General features: G+C 39.9%; 1 protein-coding gene across 2 annotated transcripts in view; it reads left to right on the forward strand.

Annotated features, from left to right (window-relative positions):
- Positions 1-21,489, forward strand: part of CWF19L2 (CWF19 like cell cycle control factor 2) — a 134,473-nt gene that overhangs the window by 8,489 nt on the left and 104,495 nt on the right. For both annotated transcript variants that reach the window (XM_080815180.1, XM_080815181.1), the window contains exons 4-7: positions 5,844-5,954; positions 6,685-6,804; positions 14,171-14,264; positions 21,159-21,274. In XM_080815180.1, the coding sequence (XP_080671306.1) occupies positions 5,844-5,954; positions 6,685-6,804; positions 14,171-14,264; positions 21,159-21,274 (441 nt within the window). The remainder of the gene's footprint in view (positions 1-5,843; positions 5,955-6,684; positions 6,805-14,170; positions 14,265-21,158; positions 21,275-21,489) is intronic.

The raw sequence follows: 21,489 nt of genomic DNA on the forward strand, positions 1-21,489 counted from the left end.
ATATATATTTTAAAATTTCTAGATATTTTTGGATTTTACCAGTTTTTCTTAATTCATTTTTGGGTATGAATTTAATTCTGTTATTGTCATAAAACATACTCTATATAATTTGGTTTAAAAAAAAATTACCAAGGGGCTCCTGGGTGGCTCAGTGGGTTAAGCCTCTGCCTTCCGCTCAGGTCGTGATCCCAGGGTCCTGGGATCGAGTCCCACATTAGGCCTTCTGCTCAGTGGGGAGTCTGCTTCCCCCCTCCCCCTGCTCCCGCCTGCCTCTCTGCCTACTTGTGATTTCTGTCTGTCAAATAAATAAAAAATCTTAAAAAAAAAATTGCCAAGAGTTTCAGTTCAAGAAGGCAACGCAGGAAGACTTTTTTTTTTTTATTAAGATTTTTATTTATTTGACAGAGAGAAACACAGCGAGAGAGAAAACATAAGCAGTGGGAGAGGGAGAAGCTGGCCTCCCGCTGAGCAGGGAGCCCTATATGGGGCTCAGTCCCAGGACTCTGGGGCCATGACTTGAGGTCAAGGCAGAAGCTTAACGACTGAGGCACCCAGGCACCCCAGGAAGACATTTTCCTTAATTTGTTTTTCTTAATCTGTTTTTGGGCGTGAATTTAATCCTATTATTGTCATAAAACTTACTTTATGTAATTTTGGTTTAAAAAAATTATCTTTAAAATAAGGACATAGAATGGTTGAAAATCAAGATGGAAAAAAAAAAAGATGTAGGGGCGCCTGGGTCACTCAGTCTTAAGTGTTTGCCTCTGGCTCAGGTCATGATCCTGGAGTCCTGGGATTGAGATCTGCGTTGGGCTTCCTGCTCAGCAGGGAGCCTGCTTACCTCCCTGCTGCTGTTCTACCTGTTTGTGCTTTTTCTCTGTTTCTTTGTGACAAATAAATAAATAAAATCTTTAAAACAAAATTACCGAGAGTTTCAGTTCAAGAAGGCAATATAGGCAAACTCTGAACTCACCTCCTTCGAACACCCCAAGTTATACCTGTTTCCCTTCCTTGTGCCTTGGTCTGGGAGGTGTTTCAAGGCAAAAACACTGTAGCATTCACCCCATTTGTTTCCCTTTTCAGGGATCACATCCCTGTATTACTGAGATTCAGTGTTCTGAGAACAGTTCCAAATATTTTCTATTATTCTATTTCTATGTATTTTTAGTCTGATGCCATTTATTTTGTCGTGGCCAGAAGCAGAAGTCCTCAAGTTTCTTTGATGTTTACTGGTAACACTTTGCTGTCTTGGTTCTGTCTTCCAGATTTTTTCCTTACATGATTAGGGGTGTGGTTATTATGAGGATCACACATGAGAAGAAGAGTTCTGGAAGCTGTGTTAGGTCAGGAGGCACATTAAGCTTGATGGTGTATGAATTCTTCAAGGTGAGGTGGAGGATTGAAACTCAAATCAGCAGAAGAAACGAGGTCATAGCATATTTGGGAGGGGGAACAGCAATTGTGCGAAAGCAGTGAGGAAATTGTATACTGGTGAAAATGAAAAACAAAATTAGTAGGAAGGGAATGAAGGCAGGCAAGTTCTACAGAATTGTTCGGGTCTCGCTGTTCTGTGAATGAACAAGAAGAGTACTAAGTGTATCACGATGCTTCTTTCATTCAGTGCTTGGTATTTAATGCTTGAATTCTGGCTGCTCATTAAAGTTTCTGACTAGGGCTATTGGAAGAGTAGAAAAAGAGGATTTAATTAATTTTAGTGCACCTTTACTGAATCCAACTCTTTATCAGACACTGGTATAGATATAGGGAATATAAAAATAGAGGTTTTTGGTTTCAGGCCTTTGGGGAACTCATTTTCTGGTTAGATAAATAGATACATAATTTCAGTATGTAATCTCATGATGCTGAGGCCAAACAATATAGTCATTGGTTAAACAAGATAGTTAACTTTTCTTTCCTATGAAAGAAACGACGTAGGCAGTCTGGGACTAGTGTGGTCTGCTGGGACTAAGGCTAGTTCTACTGTTTTGCTACTCCGTCATCATTACAGACTTACCTCTTAGTCTAGATAACAAGAGGGAGGATGCTCTCTCTTTCATAATTTGACTTCGAGGAAGTCCCACAGAATATCTTTATTTTCATGTCATTGGACAGTTGATCAGAAGTCTTCACTTACCAGCAAGGGAGGCATTTATTATGTCTCCAAATAAAATAGTGTTCTGCTGACAAGTAAGAAGAGGAGCTTTGTGACAGGGAGCCATAGAAGAGGTCAGATGTGTTCTCTTTACATGACTCTAGGTATATTTAGGGTGGGGGTTGGAAAAAGGAAGGGGAGCCGGAAAGACTGGAGTCCAGGAAACTAATTTGGTTATTCCGGTTGTCTAGGTGGGAGATAAAATGTGATCTAGGATACTTTAAAGGAAGGGGCATGTATTAGTTGGGGCCCTGGGTTGCAGGGAACAGAGATCAAACTTAAATTGGCTTATTCAGAAAAAGGGGCAATTCATTATTAGAGTACAAAAGTCTCCTAGGACATGTAGGTATGGGAGTGCAGCTGGGTTTCAGGAATGGCTGGAGTTAGAGTTGCAAATGCTTTTATCAATCATCTTGCCATCTTCCATGTTTGTTTTTCTCTGAGTTCAGTTTTTTTCTTGATAACAGATCAGTTTTTTGCTGAATTCTATTCCTCATGACAAAAATAGCTCCTGCCAGTGCATTTTCAGTTCTCTTTAGTTTTAGCAGCCCCGTTGAGTCTTGATTTCAAATTCCTGGACAGTAACTCCGGTTGATATGAATTGGGGGTCAGATACCTACCTTTGAACAAATCAGCCATGGCCAGAGATGGAAGTGGGATTCCCATGGTAGGCATGGTAGGGCTCCCATGGTGTTCGCTGTATGGTATATTTGAGAAATATTTTGGAAATGGAAATACTAGGTTTAGATGGGAGGGCTAAGTTGATCCTGAGATTGTTGACGTGGGTAAGTGGGTGGTTGGTGGTACCATTTAATTGAATTCAGTAGTAGAGGAGGAGGAACAGGTTTTATGGAAGAGATGATGAATTAATTTTTTGTTCTTACTGACTTTGGCAATCACTGGAACTTTGGATAAACAAATTTGAAAGATATCAGTACAGTTGGTGGTAGTTTGAGTCATGAGAGTGGATTTAATGGCCAAAGGGGAATGTTTAGAGATTAGAAAATGTAGTGGGCAAAGAATGGAACCCCAAATAGCATTGATATTTAAGGGCTGAGCAAATAAGGAAAAGTGCATGAGGGAAGTGAAGAAGAAACCAAGAATGGGAGGAGAACTGGGAAAGGTCATGGAGGTTGAGAAAGTGAATTATCCAGAGTTGTATTGAGCAGAGGTCTAAGGAGATAAAGATGGAAACATTCTGCTGCACTGGGCAAAGTGGAAACCAGTGGCGAGCTTTGAAGATGTTTCGGTAGGTTAATGGGGACATAAGCCACATGGTAGAGTTTGAGAATTGGGTGAGGATGTGCAGACAGAGAGTATAGACTGCTGTTTTAAGAATTTGGCTTAGAGTAGAAGTTGAAAGATAAATGGCTGCTAGAGGGAGACATAAGGGCAGTCAGTGTTCCCCTTCTTCCCTCATTCACACACACACAGGATGGGGAATACTTGAGCATATTTCTAGGGCAATAGAGAGCTTTGGTTGAAGCTATGAGACAAAGAGATGATTGATAGTGCAGCCATCCTAGAGGAACAGGAGTCGTTGGGGCCAAGATCTGTAGAGGAGGAACAGCTTTAAAGAGGAAGAGTTAACAGGAGGTAAGGATAGGCACAGGCATAAATAGTTTTGTTGGAAGTTGGGTAGGAAGCTAAAGTGACTTCGTTTTTATTGATCAAGAAGGAGAGAGCCATTTGCTGACTGTATGTGGAATGGAATTTGGTAGAAAACTTGAGAGAGATGTTTAAGATGAGGATGAGCATCACCTCTCTGCCAAGGTATTAAGCAAGGTCTCTAGGCAAGAGCAGATGTGGTTGCTTTCCTCATAGAACTTGCGTGAGATTAATCAGTCACGCAAGTAAATGTAAAACTGATAAATGCTTCAAAAGTGGGGGGTAAGTGGGAGTGGAGGAAAGGGCTGACCAGGAACCAGGAACCAGGAAGAGGAATACTAGTTGTGATTAAGAGTCTAGCTCAACTGAAGTTGTAAAGGGCATGGTGATTGGGTTTATGCAGGGGTGGAGATGGTGGTGAAGCAGTTTATGGCCCTGATCAGTGACTTTGAAGGCATGGGTTAGCATTTCATAGGGTAGAGAAAACCTGTAGTTTCAGAAGGAGGCCTTCGGGGGGCGCCTGGCCCACTCAGGAGAGCATAAGACTCTTGATCTCATGGTTTCAAGTTCAAGCCTCACGTTCGGTATAGAGATTATGTAAAAATAAAATCTTAAAAAAAAAGAAGACCTTGAGCAGAATCCTGTGGAACACTAATGTAAACATTTTTTGTTTTCAGCATGATTTTAGCAGATTGGCTCTCCCCCAAGGAATGTGCTAAATCTTTCAGATTATAGACTCCCTTTATAGTGGATAATACCAAGTGGTAGGAACCAGCTCTCACTTGCTTTTCTTTAAAAAACAGTTTTTACTTCAAGTCCAGTTAGTTAGCACTTAGTGTTATGTTAGTTTGAGGGGTGCAGTTCAGTGACTCAAAACTTCCATAGGTCACCCTGTGCTCATCACGACGACACACGCAGTCCTTTCTAAATTGATTTGACAGTGTAAATATGAGTGGGCCAGAAACATATTTATAGTGAGTATCTTAAAAATTGTAACTGTGTATGTAAATAGCTAGTTCTAATGTTTCTACAAATCCAAATCAAGGCCTGAATGAATGAATGAATGAAGTCTGCTCTGCATTGGAAAACAATTGGCACTTGAGACACCAGAGCACAAATGTGTTTACTCCACGTGGATTATACCTTTCACCAGACATATTGTTGTTCTCCAGTTAGGTAATTATTGAGAACTTTGTGACATGAAGGAATATTGCTCTCATTCAGGAAATCCTTTTTCTTCCCTTGGCCTCCAAGTTTCTCTGCTTTGCATTAGCAAGTGTTGTGTACTGGGTGATTTCTAGATCTTTCCTACACTTACTATACAGCTCCAAAGAGTAGATGATAGAGTGAGACAGATCTAGATTTCTATTTTGGTTCTCCTACTTGGATACCATGTAACTTGGGCAAGTTACCTAATTTGGGGTAGCTTTTCTTATCTCTAAAACCAAATAGTATTTTATGTAGGGTAGTTTTAAGGAGTCAGCTTGAGAACATATGCGAAAGTACTTATTACAGTACTTAACATAGAAGGAGTTGATTGATGTATTTGTGGAAAACAGAACCCAGAACTTGGCATAATGCTGAGCACATAGGGGATGTTGGCTAAATACTTTGTAGCTGATTTAATAATCTGGTATTTAAACACAGTAACAAAGTGCTTTACCAGCCTGGCTGTTAACTGAGATCTCTGCATTTTTAGACCTAGGGAAATTTAAAAATTTGAAACTTAGAGACAAAGTCATTTACTTGAGTGTTGTTTCCCTTGTTCTAGTTAAACAAAGATGTCAGTATTGCTTAATGTTGGTAGGAACCGAAGCTCTGTGTTGAAGTGGGTTCTCTGCTGTCAGTTCTAATCTTTTGTTTTCCCTTTCCCTCAGCATGACAACAGTCGTGGTGTTTCATGGGCTTATCCCAAAAGAGTGGGTTTACATGTTCTTTGTTCATATTTTCAGTGTAGCTTTTTAAAGGGGAAGTCGACTCTAAATTTTTTTTCTAGAAATCTGAGTTCACATTTAACAACATAGAATTTTTATATGCAAGTCTGCACGTTTGAGAATTTCACTTGTATGCTAAATATTCTTAGAGCTCTGAAGATGAGTGGGTTGAGGCTGTCCCATCCCAGACTTCTGGCAGAGAAAAGGCCTGGAAAGCGAAAGGTGAAAATTCAGAAAGAGAAGACAACCCTTTTATTCAGGTAAGTCAGCTGATTTTAAAGAAAGAAGTGTGAACAGCTAAGAATAGATGAATGTTAAAATGACAGATGCTTCAAGAGAAAAATTAGACTTGAACACAGTATATACTTTGATGAATAATTCTGGCAGTGGTGCTGTTTCCTTAGTCTTTAGATTTCCGTTCTTCGTGAAAAAGGGAGCACTGACCGCTGTTCTGGTTCCACAGCGGGTTTCCTCCCTCTAGTTGTTGCTAGAAAAGCATCACGTTCTTCTCCTGTCCTGAAGCTCTGTGCCGTTACGTGTACCTGAGTGAGCAGAGGTCACTCAGTTTTTATTTCTCTTCACCAGATCATGTCATAATTCCTGTTAGCAGTATTTAGAGTTGAAGAGTTCACAGATTTGGGGCTATCGTTTGTTTGCCGCTGTGAGAACGCAGCTTATACGCTGTTGGCCGCAGCACAGAAAGGTGGAAGGAGCTGGAGTTCGAGTGCCCGTTCCGTGTCAGGCACCAGACTGTGTGCCTTAAGTCTTTTCTCTGCTTTACTCCTTAAAACAGTCCTAAAAGGGAGGAATTTATCTGTTTTACAGGAGAGAGACTAAGGCGTAGAGGGACTAGAAAACTTGCATCAGGATAGGCAGATGTAGGATTTGAGCCAGGTGCGCGTGCCTCCAGCATCCCTGCTCTTGTTGCCAAGTGTTTATTGTTCACTTCTAATCAATGTAGATTGAAGTAACTTTTTTTTTTTTTTAAAGAGAGATGAGTGGATGACGGTTGATTTTATGTCTGTTAAAACTGTGTCTTCGTCGTCACTCAGAGCTGACAAGGAGGCTATGAGGAAAATAGAGAGAGAGAAAACTCAAGCCCTGGACCAGGTAAGGTATTGAGAATGCTTTAACTTCTAATTTGCCTTTAATCAGCAATGAGATATTTATATAAATGTGGTTTTACTTGTGAAATATTATATTATCTTTTGTGGTATTTAATAGCATTAGTGGGGACAACTGTGAAATGGGGCAGAAGTTCTTAATGATGCATCTCCTGTAGGAAGCCATTTTAATGCTGAACTAGATTGATAGATCCAGGGCACATATAGTTGGGTGAATATTGGTTTGGTTCACAGCTTGGATTCACAAGGGTTTTGGCTTGAACTGTGCTGCCTGTATAGTCTGAAATTCTTCAAGGTGAGACTTCCTTTGAAAATATTCTTGTGTTGAAGTACTTAATGTTCAAGTACTTTGAAGTGCTTGGTGGGAGTGAACGCCAATGCTGTCTGGAGGGTCCCATTGTCAATTTAGGCATCACAGGTTTCCCAGAAGAACTCTTATGATCTAGAATCACAAAATACATGAAAATACAAGGATAGTCTGTCCATGCATGGCAGTCATCTGCAATAATGAACAGTAGAATCAGACCCACAGAGCCTTTATCCGTTGGAGTATTTAATAGCTTTATACAGTAACTGGGGGTATGGAAATGTGAGTGAGCAATAAAAGATTATTATGAAAGCAGATCTGGGTAAGAGCCAACAAGAACTTAAAGAAATAAAAATTCACAATTGGAATTAGAATTAGAAACTCAGTAAATGAGCAAACAACAGATTGAATACAGCTGAAGAGAAAATTAGTGAACAAGAAGATCATCTTTAAGAGTTTACCTTGAACACACCATAGAGGGACCAATAAATGAAAAAGGTTAAGAGTGATCATAGTAAGTGTCCTGTGAGCAGAGTTGTTTTTTGTCTGCCACCCCCCATTTAATATTAATTCTGAAAATGGAGATGTGGTACATGGGATTGACTTACTAATTAAGCAGCTGTTCACACGGAGCATTGGAGGGCAGGGATTATGTCTAAGTTCTTGACTAAGTTCTGGAACATATCTTTGTCTCTGAGACCTGACACAGTTGGAGTCTTGTCTTCAGAGAGGAGAGGGAGAGTAAATGGAGCACTAGTGGGGATGACCAGTGTGCAGGGGAGCTGTGTGAGGTCTGGAAGTTGGGATTACCCAGGCTGGGACAAGCTTGCTTCTGAAATCCTGCCCTGCCATTGGTGGGCATTGATATTTTGGCGTGTTAGGGTTAACCCTGGGTTGTGGTCTTACGCTTTTTTGTATCCTGGTCAGGCCTGTTCTCCATGTCAAACCACAGAACAGAGTAAAACCTTGAATACCTTCAACTGATTGAGGTAGTGACCAGTTATTCTTAGAAATACGATTACATAAAAACCATCTTCATTTTTTTAAGAAACAGTAATTGTTTGTTCTTATCTTACCACCTTTCCGGCTTTGAATTCCAGGTTTTCTAATTAACATAATCTTTTCTTACAAACTCTTGTATGAACTTCTGTGATTCATTGGAGCTGGCATCCATTGATCTGCCTACTTGCCTATGGAGTTCTTTTCTTTTGCCTTTGTATCATTCTCTTCATTCCTCCTGGAGTGTCCTTGTTAGTAGTGTGTCTTCTCTGGGGGCCTCAGTCGTCTCATCTGTACTGGAGCGGAGTTCCTGTGTGTGATGAGCTGGGCACGGTCCCTGGAACGAAGAATCGTGTAAGGTATTAGTAAGGTTCAGGCCCTGATTTACTCTCGTGCGGGCAATTTCAAGAAGCTCTTCATTTCTCACCTAGCATCCTATGACGAGTGTCAGATTAATCTTTTCAAAATACAGCTCTGATCATGGTGTTACTCTCTTTAGAAGTCCTTGTGATTCAAGGGAAGGGGATTGTCTTAACCATTTCTGATGTTTCCTTTCTGGTGGAAGAAGCTCCACTAGGGTATTTTGGGCCATGCTCTTTCCTCATTCTGTCCTTGAGGACATGGCGTGAACTTTCTTTTTTTTTTTTTTAAATTTTTTTTAAAGATATTATTTATTTATTTGACAGACAGGGATCACAAGTAGGCAGAGAGGCAGGCAGAGAGAGAGAGGAAGGGAAGCAGGCTCCCTGCTGAGCAGAGAGCCCGATGTGGGGCTTGATCCTAGGACCCCGGAATCATGACCTGAGCCGAAGGCAGAGGCCTTAACCCACTGAGCCACCTGGGCGCCCCATGGCGTGAACTTTCTTTTGGAAAATTTGGAAGGAATGCACTGGGCATACTTGGCTTAGCCCTGTGCTTCTGCTTATGGACCAGGCTGGCTGCAGAGCCCACGTGGGGAGTGAGGGGAGGAGGGCTTGGCACGGCGCTGACTGTACATGGGGAAGTCTGCCTTGTTGTGCTGTTCAGTTAATAGGCCCATTTGGTTTTTACTGAAAGAAAAAGTCTCTTCCAAATTAGTCTTCATCAGCAATAGAGCTAGTTTTTGTCTTGTATTTCCTTAAGGTTTAGTTGTATTTCTTAACTTGTTCAGAGCTTGCATGGAAAAGAAAGATGCCATATTTACTCTTCTCCTTTAATACCCCCCCACCCCCCACCCCAACGCTGCCATGAATAGAGTACAAACACATTGATTTGGATTCTTTTTCATGGGTAATTCATACTCCAACCAAACTAGTGTAATTACATTCCCTCATATCTTTGCAAATTTCTGTCTCTGCATCTTTGTTCATCAGGTTCTTTCTAAGGGAATTCCCTTTCTCTTTGTAAGTCTGCATCTTGTTTATCCTTCAAGGCCTAACTTGATATGCACTATGAAGTTTTTCCTCTTTAACCGAAATAATGGACCTTGCTTTAGAATCATATGTTGATTCTTGTTAGGGTAAAATGAAGATAATGGGAAGAAGTCTGATGATGGTTTTTAACTGAAGCTTCAGTGTGAAGTGTGCTGATTTTATGTCTCTTCTGGTTTTTCAGGATATCATTTCTTTTGTGCTCTAGGCTGGTGTGTTTCAAAATGTAGGTCATGTAATTGATTTATTACAGTTAACACTTAAAAATATAAAATCAGGGGTGCCTGGGTGGCTCAGTCGTTAAGTGTCTGCTTTTGGCTCAGGTCGTGATCCCAGGATCCTGGGATCGAGCTCTGTGTCGGGCTCCTTGCTCAGCAGGAAGCCTTTTCCTCCCTCTCCCACTCCCCCTGCTTGTATTCCTTCTCTTGCTGTCTCTTTCTCTCTCTATCTCTCTCAAATAAGTAAATAAAATCTTTAAAAAAATATAAGGTATCAGTATGTATTACATGTAACAAAAGATATATTTTGTTTCTTTCTTTGTACATTTAAAAAAAGATTTTATTTATTTATTTGACAGATTGAGGGGGGAGAGAGAGAGACAGACCGACAGACAAGCAGGGGTAGCATCAGACAGAGGGAGAGGGAGAAGCAGGCTGCCTGCTGAGGAAGGAGCCAGATGTGGGACTGGATTCCAGGATCCCGGGATCATGACCTGGGCTGGAAGCTGCTGCTTAACTGACCGAGCCACCCAGGCGCCCCACATTTTGTTTCCTAAAACCTTTGCTTTGGATGGACACACACACACACACACACACACACACACACACACACGTGAGCACACACATTCAATTTCTCTTTAGGTAAAGGTCACAGAAAGGTTTGTGAACACATGCTCAAGGCTGTGTCTTTGTTGCCTGGGCCTCTTCTGCCCGCACTACTCTGTAATCTATGGGTGATAACACGTATCTGTAGACCTAGTCTGTAGACCGTTTATAGAGATGCATATCGGTTTCTCAACCTTCTTTTGCACTCAGGAGGTGTCCCCACCCCAGTCCTTGGGTTCATGTGGTGAACTGGCCCCATTCCCGTTTCACTGGGGCACTGGTAGTGTTGATCATCTTACAGCAGTTGAACTAAGGGCTGTTACTTTCTGCTCGCACATAGAGCCCAGTAAGGCCTGTGGTTTCAGGTCACTTTACCATTTTGCATTTCTGTTCTGTTCTGTCCACAGAGATGTTTATCTTGTTCCGAACTGAAGTATGTTTTATATTTTGTGTATCTTTTCTGTTTGTCCTGAGCAAGGAGATTGTGATGAGTAGAACTTTTATAAACCATTTTGACTAGAAGGCCTGAGTGTGTTTTAGAGATTGATTTATACGGATATATTTTATTTCTGGTTCATTCCTTTTAATCACTGTGTAGTCTTTCATCACCTAACTATGCCATATGGTAGATGTCCATTTCTTGTGGCAGTCTGTGGACATTGGCATTGTTTGCTGTTTTTCACTATTTACAAACAGTGCTAAATGAAGGTCCTTGTGTGCATTTTCTCATTCACGTGTGTTTGGACTTCTCCCTAGTGCACATCTAGAAGTGGAATTGCTAAGTTGTAAGATATGCACCTATCTGCTTTTACAAATACTTGCAAAGAGATTTTAACAGCTTATACTGCCTCAACAGTGTATGTTTCTTTCTTTTTAAGATTTATTTATTTATTTGAGGGGGGGAAGAAGGGGCAGAAGGAGAGGAAGAGAGAGCAGGCTCCCTGCTGAGTGTGGAGCCCGACGTGGGGCCCCATTCCAGGATCCTGAGATCATGACCTGAGCCAAAGGCAGACACTTAACCTACTGAGCTAACTGGGCACCCCAACCAACAGTGTATGTTTCTTTACCATACTTAGTATCTGTATGGTCAAACTTTTAAATTTTCATCATGCTAATTAATGAGTAAGAAAAGGCATTTCATTGTTTTGTTTTTTTAATTAAATTTTTTATTTATTTTCAGCGTAACAGTATTCATTGTTTTTTCACCACACCCAGTGCTCCATGCAATCTGTGCCCTCCCTAATACCCACCACCTGGTTCCCCCACCCTCCCACCCCCGCCCCTTCAAAACCCTTAGGTTGTTTTTCAGAGTCCATAGTCTCTCATGGTTCACCTCCCCTTCCAATTTCCCTCAACTCCCTTCTCCTCTCCATCTCCCCTTGTCCTCTATATTATTTGTTATGCTCCACCAATAAGTGAAACCATATGATACTTGACTTTCTCTGTTTGACTTATTTCACTCAGCATCATCTCTTCCAGTCCTGTCCATGTTGCTACAAAAGTTGGGTATTCGTCCTTTCTGATGGAGGCATAATACTCCATAGTGTATATGGACCACATCTTCCTTATCCATTCATCCGTTGAAGGGCATCTTGGTTCTTTCCACAGTTTGGCGACCGTGGCCATTGCTGCTATGAACGTTGGGGTACAGATGGCCCTTCTTTTCACTACATCTGTATCTTTGGGGTAAATACCCAGCAGTGCAATTGCAGGGTCATAGGGAAGCTCTATTTTTAATTTCCTGAGGAATCTCCACACTGTTCTCCAAAGTGGCTGCACCAGTTTGCATTCCCACCAACAGTGTAAGAGGGTTCCCCTTTCTCCACATCCTCTCCAACACACGTTGTTTCCTGTCTTGCTAATTTTGGCCATTCTAACTGGTGTAAGGTGGTATCTCAATGTGGTTTTGATTTGAATCTCCCTGATGGCTAGTGATGATGAACATTTTTTCATGTGTCTGGTAGCCATTTGTATGTCTTCATTGGAGAAGTGTCTGTTCATATCTTCTGCCCATTTTTTAATATGATTATCTGTTTTGTGTGTGTTGAGTTTGAGGAGTTCTTTATAGATCCTGGATATCAACCTTTTATCTGTACTGTCATTTGCAAATATCTTCTCCCATTCCGTGGGTTGCCTCTTTGTTTTGATGACTGTTTCTTTTGCTGTGCAGAAGCTTTTGATCTTGATGAAGTCCCAAAAGTTCATCTTTGCCTTTGTTTCCTTCGCCTTTGGAGACATATCTTGAAAGAAGTTGCTGTGCATTTCATTGTTTTTATATGCATTTGATTACTGTGAGAGATCTTTTCATTTTTTTTGTGATTCATATTTCTTAAAGTATGAATTGCTTATCTGTTTTACTTATTTATTTTTTAGGGTTGTCTTTTTCTTATTGATTAGTATAGTTGTTTATACATCCAGTTCTTTTACATTTGTATATTTTCACATAATATCTCACAGTTTGCCTAGACTCTTGTCAAGTATATCTCTCTGAATATCTGCACAAGACCACTGGAAGAAATTCCTTGATTATAGACCCTTGGAGGTTTTGTAGTAGTCTAACAAGGGAGGTGACAGAATCTTTTTTGGTATAAACTAAAAATCTAATCCTTATGGTTTTGCTTATCTTCTACATTAACCTTGAACTTAAATTTTGTACCTTGAAGATTCTGTACTGTTTTGTCAGCTCACAAATATTTTTTTAAAGCTTTTTAAAAAATTTTTTATCCACCATTTTTGTTTCCAGTAGTATGGTTGATTCATAGTACTAGAAAATAATGTTTAATTCTCTTCATTCTTTTCCATCTACTTGCTGTATTAGTTTTAAGAAGCATTTTCTGACTGCTAAAGTCAAGGCAGGTGCCCCAGTCTGTGGCTCTCTAGCGTGCTTTGCCAGGACGCTCAGCTGTATTGGACTTGCTCCCTTGTCTTTCTGCTGTCTGCAGACCGCCTTTGCTCTGATGGGAAGACCGCCTGACTTACTCCTTCGAGCCGCAGTGCCTAGCCCAGTGCCTGGGACACAGGAGGCGCTTGACTGGTGACAAGGCTGCCATCAGCTCTTTTCCAGTCTGACCAGATTTCTGCCTCTGATCTTGCTTGTCTTCTTTCTTTCCTCCACTCTGAGTCCACTTTGCTCTTCGTGTAGTTCAGAGCCAGTCACTTTAATGATTTACCATTTGCCCCAGCATGAAACCCCAGCGGCACTTGGCCCTCATCCCTGATGATTCTACAACCTCATCTCTTATGACTACTCTAGGTTTTAGGACAATCTGGATAATCTTAAGTTCCTTGAAAGCTTTCTGTTTCCTCCTGGATTTTTCCAAACACGCTGTTATTCCTTCTCCCTGGAGTATTTCTGTGCCTTTTTCCCTCACAAAAGAGAATTTGGCTGACTCCTGCTCCTCTTTAGGTCCAAGGCTGCAGGTGTTACTTCCTCTAGGAAGTCCCTGATCTGTCGGTGTGAGAGGGGGTTAAATTGTGTGTGGCTTTAGCACTCCGCACTTCGTCCTCTGAGCCCTTGTCCGTTACTTTTTTGTTGTCCCTGTTCCTCACTATCTCATAAGCTAGCAAGGGCTGAGTTAGGCATATTGACTGTTCATTAGATCTTCTGCATCGAGAGCATTTCTGGCTCATAGTAGGCATCAATGTTAATTTAGATGTTATTTTTTTCAAGTTGCAGAAGAGCGTCTCTTAGGAGTGTTTAAAATATTTGTCCAAGGTTACAGTTGTTAACTGAGTCTCAGATGTATTGTTTATTAATGGATTTTATGGTGAGATTACTTTTAAATTGTGATCTCTGAAAATGTTTTGTTCTAGTCCAGACTGCTGGAGAGAGAATTGAATCCATACTGGAAAGATGGCGGGACAGGTCTTCCACCAGAAGACTGTAATGTGTCATCAGTTACCAAAGGTATCTCCAGATTTTGGTTGTAGCCACATAGGCATGTCTTATCACTTGGTATTCCTCAGGAAATGACCAAAGTTAGTAGACTGGCAAGATTTGGTTATTTAAATATTAATGATTTCTGCTTGGTACTGTAGTTTTGATTATGTCCAGAATTCTCTGTGTTTGTTTCTGTATTTGCCAAACAACTGTAAGTTTATTGATTATCTGATGTGGAATCCATATGGTTTCATGTTATGAGTACCTATGGATTATTACTAAAGGTTCAGATAACGTAATGACAAAGCAGATAAAATATGAGCAGTCTTTTGAGGCCTTATTTAAATTTAGTACCTGGGAGGATTATTTTAACTATATGTGTTTGGGAACAAATTGATTAACTGTATATATTTTGTGCTTGATAATGCTTCCATATTTGAGTTTCTGTTTTGAATGGATTAATACAAAGTATGATTCTGTGAGAGTATAATAATGCTTTGGTTTGTTACAAATTCTGTAACAAAATGTAAAAAAGCATTAAGTCTGAGATTTAATGAAAATAATGCATAAATATTTAACATGTGATTTCATATCTTCAGAAACTCCTACTTTGCCAGCATTCATAAAATTTGTTATTTACTTTAGGATGGTGTTATTTTCAAGCAGATGGAGATAAAATACTTAAGTGTCACATAATCACACTTGATACCATAATTTAAAAAATATTTGTATGCCAGTTACATGTTGCAATGACGAGTCCGTGAAGAGTTTATTTAACTACAGCTAACGTGGTGCAGAGATAGTAGCGGTGTCAAGTATGGGGCTGTCTTTTCCTTTCAGTGGTTTATCAGAAGATTCTCATACTTTTTGTTGTATTCTTTATTTTTATTTTGGCCATTCATAAATATTCTTTTTGTGTTTTACGGGGAGATGTTTCTAAAGCCACCCTGTAAGTTTGTTTATAATTTTTCTTAAGCGGTTTCGGGTGCTCTTAGTAATTGTAGCATTTTCTTTATTGCCTTTCAGCATAGATAGAAATGTCTCTGCTGGGTTGTAACATAGAAACTGTAGTCACACAAGAATCTTTTTGAGATACTTTTTTTTGGTAATTTAAAAGCAAAAGTTTAGGGCAGTAGGTTAGCTCACTGAACCATTACTATGTTGAGCTGATTTTTTGATCCAAGCTTTTGCTACCATTGTTGTCAGAGGACAGTTAGTAAATTAACCTGTGGGGAACACTTAGAATTGACCAACTGAACCTTTGGGTATTTGCAGCCAGTAGGTTCTCGGCTTCTTGAATGTGGAAGACTCAGTGTTGTACCGTAGGTAGTATCTTTCCGCTGGCCGAAACAGCGTAATCTCAGATATGACAAGAAAAACGATCTAATAAAAAGCTTTTAGAGAGCCTTTTTTATTTTCCCCTTCACCACCTACCTTTCCCATTATTACTCTTATTTAGAAGGAGGAAGAATGACAGGGCTCGTCTGTCAGAGGTTCAGATCCCAAAGTTAACATTAAGTTTTAAATGATCTGCAGGCTGGACTGCATATGTGGATAGTGTAGCCATTCCGTGTGGACCTGTGGTAGGGCTGAGCTGGTTAGGCCCCTGACAGTGGTACCACTTGAGTATGAAGGAGCTATGTAGAGGTGACATAGTGGTAGCGTTAAGGACTCAGAATCTGGACTTAGGCTACTTGGGATTAGTATTTTTGGCATTTCCACTTAGTAGCTTTGTGATTTTGGGAAAGTTGCTTGACCTCTCTGAATTGTTTACTTGATTTTTTTAACATTTTTATTTATATTCCAGTTAGGTAACGTAGTGTAGTCTCAGTTAAAGGTGTACAAGTTAGTGATTCAACACTTCCATACAGTGCTGGGTGCTCATCACGGCAGGTGCCCTCCTTCATTCCCATCCCCCTACACCTTCCTTTTGGTCATCATTGGTGTGTTCTCTGGAGTTAAGAGTTACAGCTCTATTTTTTTTTTTTAATTTCTATTTTACAAGAAGAGTTGAAGTAAATTCTTCAAGTTCATGGCTAGCAAGATCCAAACCAGCATTTGAATCCAAAGAATTTGGCCCCAGAGCCCGCTTCTTTCCCAGCACACTCTTCTGTGCCTCTCAAAGATGGAAAGCAAAGTGTACTTTCACCCTTTATTTTGTCATACATCTATGTCAGATTTTTTCCAGAGTGAGCATGTAATTTGTATTTGAAAAAATCTATTTAAAGCCAGCCAGCTTAATTTGATGTCAAGTTCAAGCATTTAATTTTCTGCCAAATTGGCACATCCAGAGGTTAAGGAAAACAGCTGCATAAGGACACGCCCCCACTAAAAACCCCAGGATGGTTCAATGTAGTGTTAGCTTATTAAGCCTCATTCTTTAGAGGTAGAGAATAAGAGTTTTTCTGTTACTCTTTGCTGCCAGAGGTTTCACCCTTGCTTATGGAAGCAGATTTTGCAACTCAAAAGTGTAAAGCAAATCAGAATTTTCTTGCTTAAAATAGTTTGAATGGGAAATGTCCTTTATGCAGCATTAAATGGAAAGAATGGAAAGAATAGGGGCGCCTGGGTGGCTCAGTGGGTTAAAGCCTCTGCCTTCGGCTCAGGTCATGATCCCTGGGTCCTGGGATTGAGCCCCACATTGGGCTCTCTGCTCCGTGGAGAGCCTGCTTTCTCCTCTCTCTCTGCCTGCCTCTTTGCCGACTTGTGATCTCTGTCAGTCAAATAAATAAATAAAATCTTTAAAAAAAACAAAAAAAAGAATGGAAAGAATAGAAAACGTCTGGTAGCCGCATCTGAACCAAGTCCCCTTTTCTGTGCACCACCCCGGGCCATGTCATCTCTTGATTCTGCCTTTTCCAGCCCTTCTGCAGTCTGCTTGCTGCCCCTCTAACCCATCCTCCACAAGACAACTGTAATGAGGTTCTCAGAAAGTAGACCAGTGCTGTCAGTAGGCCTCCTTCTCTAAAATTCTTCAAGGGCATCCCATAGTTCTTGGGGTAAAAACAAATAGCCTTCAGGAGGCCGGGCAGCCCTGCACACTCTGATCTCTGGCGGCTGGTGCTCTTCCTGCAGGCCTTTGTTTACAGGGCTCACAGGGCCTTTGCACAGGTTCCTCTCCATTACCTAGCTAACTCCTACTTGTCTTTCAGAGTGAGCGTCCTCAGAGGGGCCTTTCCTGACCCCCAGACCAGGGTTGTGAGCTCCTGCATGTGCTGGTAGCTCTGTCCCTTGGCTTCCAGTAGTGATGGCACATTTATTCCCAAGGTTATTGAAACGCCCATCTCTAATGAGATGATCTGCTCTGTGCGGGTAGAGAGTGGCTGTTTCTGCTTACCTTTTATCCTTAGGAGTTAGTACAACACCTTTATTAGGTAAATAATATGATAAGCTCCCAAGCAAAAGTATGGTATAAAGCAAAATATGAAAAAACAGCATTTTGATGAATGTTTGATGTTTTATCATCCTTTTATTATTACCTGGTTAAGTCTAGTTTAGAAATGAAAAAAGAAAGATAAATTGTATGTGATCCCATTCAGTTACTGAATATTGCCTACAGAATATGTATGCACCTGTATTTTATGTAAGAAAAGAATGGTTTCTCAGTCTTCACCTAACACATGCTCCATGTGGGAATAATAGTAGGCAACATTAAATGCTCTTGTATTTTCATAACAGCCGTGCGTTTTAATATCAGAGCATTCACGGGATATTGCCTCTTAACCTAAATTTACAGTAAAAGATGTTTTCAGAGATAAGTGCTTATGAAATTGACAAGCTACAACAGGGTTTTGAGGCAAATAGCTCTAAAACCTGGACAGAAGGCTCCTTAGTTTCACGTTGTCTAGAAATAGCTTCCCAGATCGTTTAGAAAATCAGCCCAGAGGTAGTCATAGTAAACGCCATCTCCCATCCATTCCTGAAGGTGTTCTCGCTCGAGGACTGATGACATGGCCGCTGCCGTTGCAGCTGGCAGTAGGGCTGGACCCTGCTACAGAAGCTTTGATTCTCGATCCATTTTCTGTCCTTCAGAATCTTCCTCTGTGAATCTCAGCAAGTACGCATCAACGTCATCTTTTCCTTCGGTTCTGCAACCTTTTCTAGGAGACGATGACTATCCATCCCAGATGTGTTTACTGTGGCTTTGGTTTTTAAGAGTTAGCACACCATTTTGTCACGGGAAGGCAGAAGTGACTCTCGAGGCAGTCAGGGCAGCCCAGGTAGAATACGAATGGAGACCAGTACAATCCTGCAGGATGTACAGAATCAGAGGTGGTTGTAAGTGCTAAGAAGGGAGCTTCCCAAACCACTTGGAAGAGCACGGGCCCGAGGGACTGCAGCCGGTCCCGGAGCCTGGCACGGCCACACCGTGTGCACTGAACTGTGTTTTATTCGTATTTTTACTTCCTATTATGTTCAACACATTTTCATATTCATAGTAAATATTTGCTAAATATTTGTTAAAGTGAATTTCATGGTGAATGGTGCTGTAAATTATTATTTTTTATTGGCTTTTAAAATATCTGATGATTTTCCTGTTAAAAATATTTTATTATTGTATCTCTAATTATAAGATTAATAAGACTATTGAAATAGAACATACAGTCAACTAAAAAAAATTCCAAAGACTGTGAATTTTACTCATAATTGAATTCACTGAAAATTTTTATTCTTGTTTGATTTCCTTGATAAATGTTAACACAAGAGTAAAAGTCTTCCTATTTCTCTGAGATTTTTTTTTTCTCTGAGCTATGTTAATATATTGGTGATTTTCTCTGAACTATGTTGATATATTGGTGATTGTACAGGAAATCTTCACTCTGCCCATCAGTATTTTATCAGTTTCTAGATAACTCTGAACTTGTGTAGCTGGGACTACACAATAACAATAACATAGGTATTAATGACAGTGGGCTTTTCTTTGTGTAAATTGAGGATTTAGACTAGCTTCCTTCATTAATTGCCTCGTTAAATTTGAACTCAGAGACTATATAATATAAGAAAAAGAGAGCAAGAGCAAAATCAGCTTGAAAGAAAAGTGAATCATTGAGTTAACTAGAGATCTAGGTTTTGTTTTGTTGTTTTTTTTTTTTTTTAAAAGATTTTACTTATTTATTTGACAGACAGAGATCACAAGCAGGCAGAGAGAGAGAAGGGGGAGCAGGCTCCCCGCTGAGCAAAGAGCCCCATGCAGGGCTCTATCCCAGGACCTGGGATCATGACCTGAGCTGAAGGCAGAGGCTTTAACCCACTGAGCCACCCAGGCGCCCCGAGATCTAGGTTTTGAAGTACAAAGTATTTTAGACCTGTAAATAAAGACCCATTATCTTAGAAGATTCTGATTGCTTAGCATAGACAAATTTTTGAGATTTGAGTGAGACTGGAATTAGAGGAATGAAAAATCTTTTTTTTTCTTTAAACTTTTTATTAAAATTTAACACATGCAAAAAAGTATACAAATCATTCACTGTACTGACTGATTCTTTTCCCAAAGTGAATATCTGTATCATCAGCATACTTTTTAAGAAACAATATTATTAGCATCCCAAAAAGCTCCCTTTGTGACCTTTCTAGTCACTGTGTTCTTGTCAGAAGGCTGACCACTATTCTGGTTTCTAGCACCAAAGTCAGTTTTTCCTGGAATCAGATAGTAAGTAGTCTGCTCCCTTTTTGGTTCCTGCTGCTTGTGGTCATATTTTCAGATTCATCCACATTGTTATGTATAGGTATAGTCATTGATTTTCATTGCTGTATAATAGTCTATTTTAGGAATGTATCATAATTTATGCTATATGTCCGTTTTACTGATGGTGAACATTTGGATTGTTTTCAGAGCTGGTGTTAACTGCAGACTTTTCCACTATGAAGATTCTTACACATGTCTTTTGTGTCTTTGTGTGTTTTTGTTGATTTTAGAACTGGAGTGATCCAAGGCAATCCTATTTTTGTACAAGGAAAATCAGGAACAGAGTTTTGACTTAAGTAATTGATTAGATTTCTTTATGCATATCGAAAATGTGATGTGTGTAGACGGAAATAGAAGTGCTTAATAAAGTTTGTTGAAGGCATTCAGATTTTCATAGTTGGGGATCATGACTGCATAGAATAATTTGTTTTGATACACATTTCAGTATTACCATCTGTAACTTCCTTATTTGTTCTTCTTGCTGTATCTGAGGTAGCTTTTTCCCTGCTATGTGTGTACTTTTATTCTTTATTTCTGGGAATGCCCTGCCTATTCTTATCTTTGTTTATAGAAGTCCCACTCATTGTCTTAAGCCTGGTCTGTAAATTGTTCCCTGACCTCCCATTTAGAAATAATTCATCGCTCTCATTTTTTCTATCATTACTTACACCTTAAAAAAATTTTTTTGTTACTTATTATCCTTATTGTTACTACTTACATACTCTTACACTCTAATTCCTAGACTGCAGGTTTTTTGAGGATAGCTTCATTTTTGCCTTCCTCAGTCCTTAAAATCTGCACCTTGCATAATGGTTTTATAAATAATAAGTTGAGAGCACTGCACCTGGGCAGTGCAGTCAGTTAAGCATCCAACTCCTGGTTTTGGCTCAGGTGGTGATCTCAGGGTCGTGAGATGGAGCCCTGCATCAGGCTCTGCGCTTAGCATGGAGGCTGCTTGAGATTCTCTCCTTCTCCGTCTTTCTCTGTCCCTCCTGTTTGTCCCCCCCCCCCTCTCTCTCTCAAATCTTTTTAAAAAAATAAAAACAATAAATAATATATTGAATTTTATTTTATTTTACTTTTTTAATATGTTGAGTTTTAAATGCCCTTATGATTCTTATATGTTTTGGGAAAAATATCTAATTTATATTTTAGAAATCATTACAGAAGCAGTAAATACTGATTCTGTTATAACCTCATGGAAAGTATAACTGACATTCAGTATTGGAATTTAGTTTCAGTAGTAGAAGATGGTGGACTAAGCTGGCTGAGGAAGTCTTACCAAAGAATGAAGGAACAAGCTGAGAAACAGAATAGAAATTTTGAAGATGTTGTGGCTGAAAGATATGGGGTGAGTACTGGTATCAATGAGATAGGTATTATATTTACACTTCAATGGAAAGTAAGTGTCTTTTACTCTGTCAGTGATTTGTGCCATGAAGCTCTTCTGAATGAAATGGATGTTAAATCTCTATCATCTGCTGAAGCCATTTTCTTCCTTTTTTTAATCATATAAACTTCTGTAGCATATTTTTATTGACATGATAAATATAAAATTTAAGTATG

The sequence above is a fragment of the Martes martes genome, assembly GCF_963455335.1.
Source record: "Martes martes genome assembly, chromosome: 10".
In the NCBI taxonomy this organism is placed as follows: domain Eukaryota; kingdom Metazoa; phylum Chordata; class Mammalia; order Carnivora; family Mustelidae; genus Martes; species Martes martes.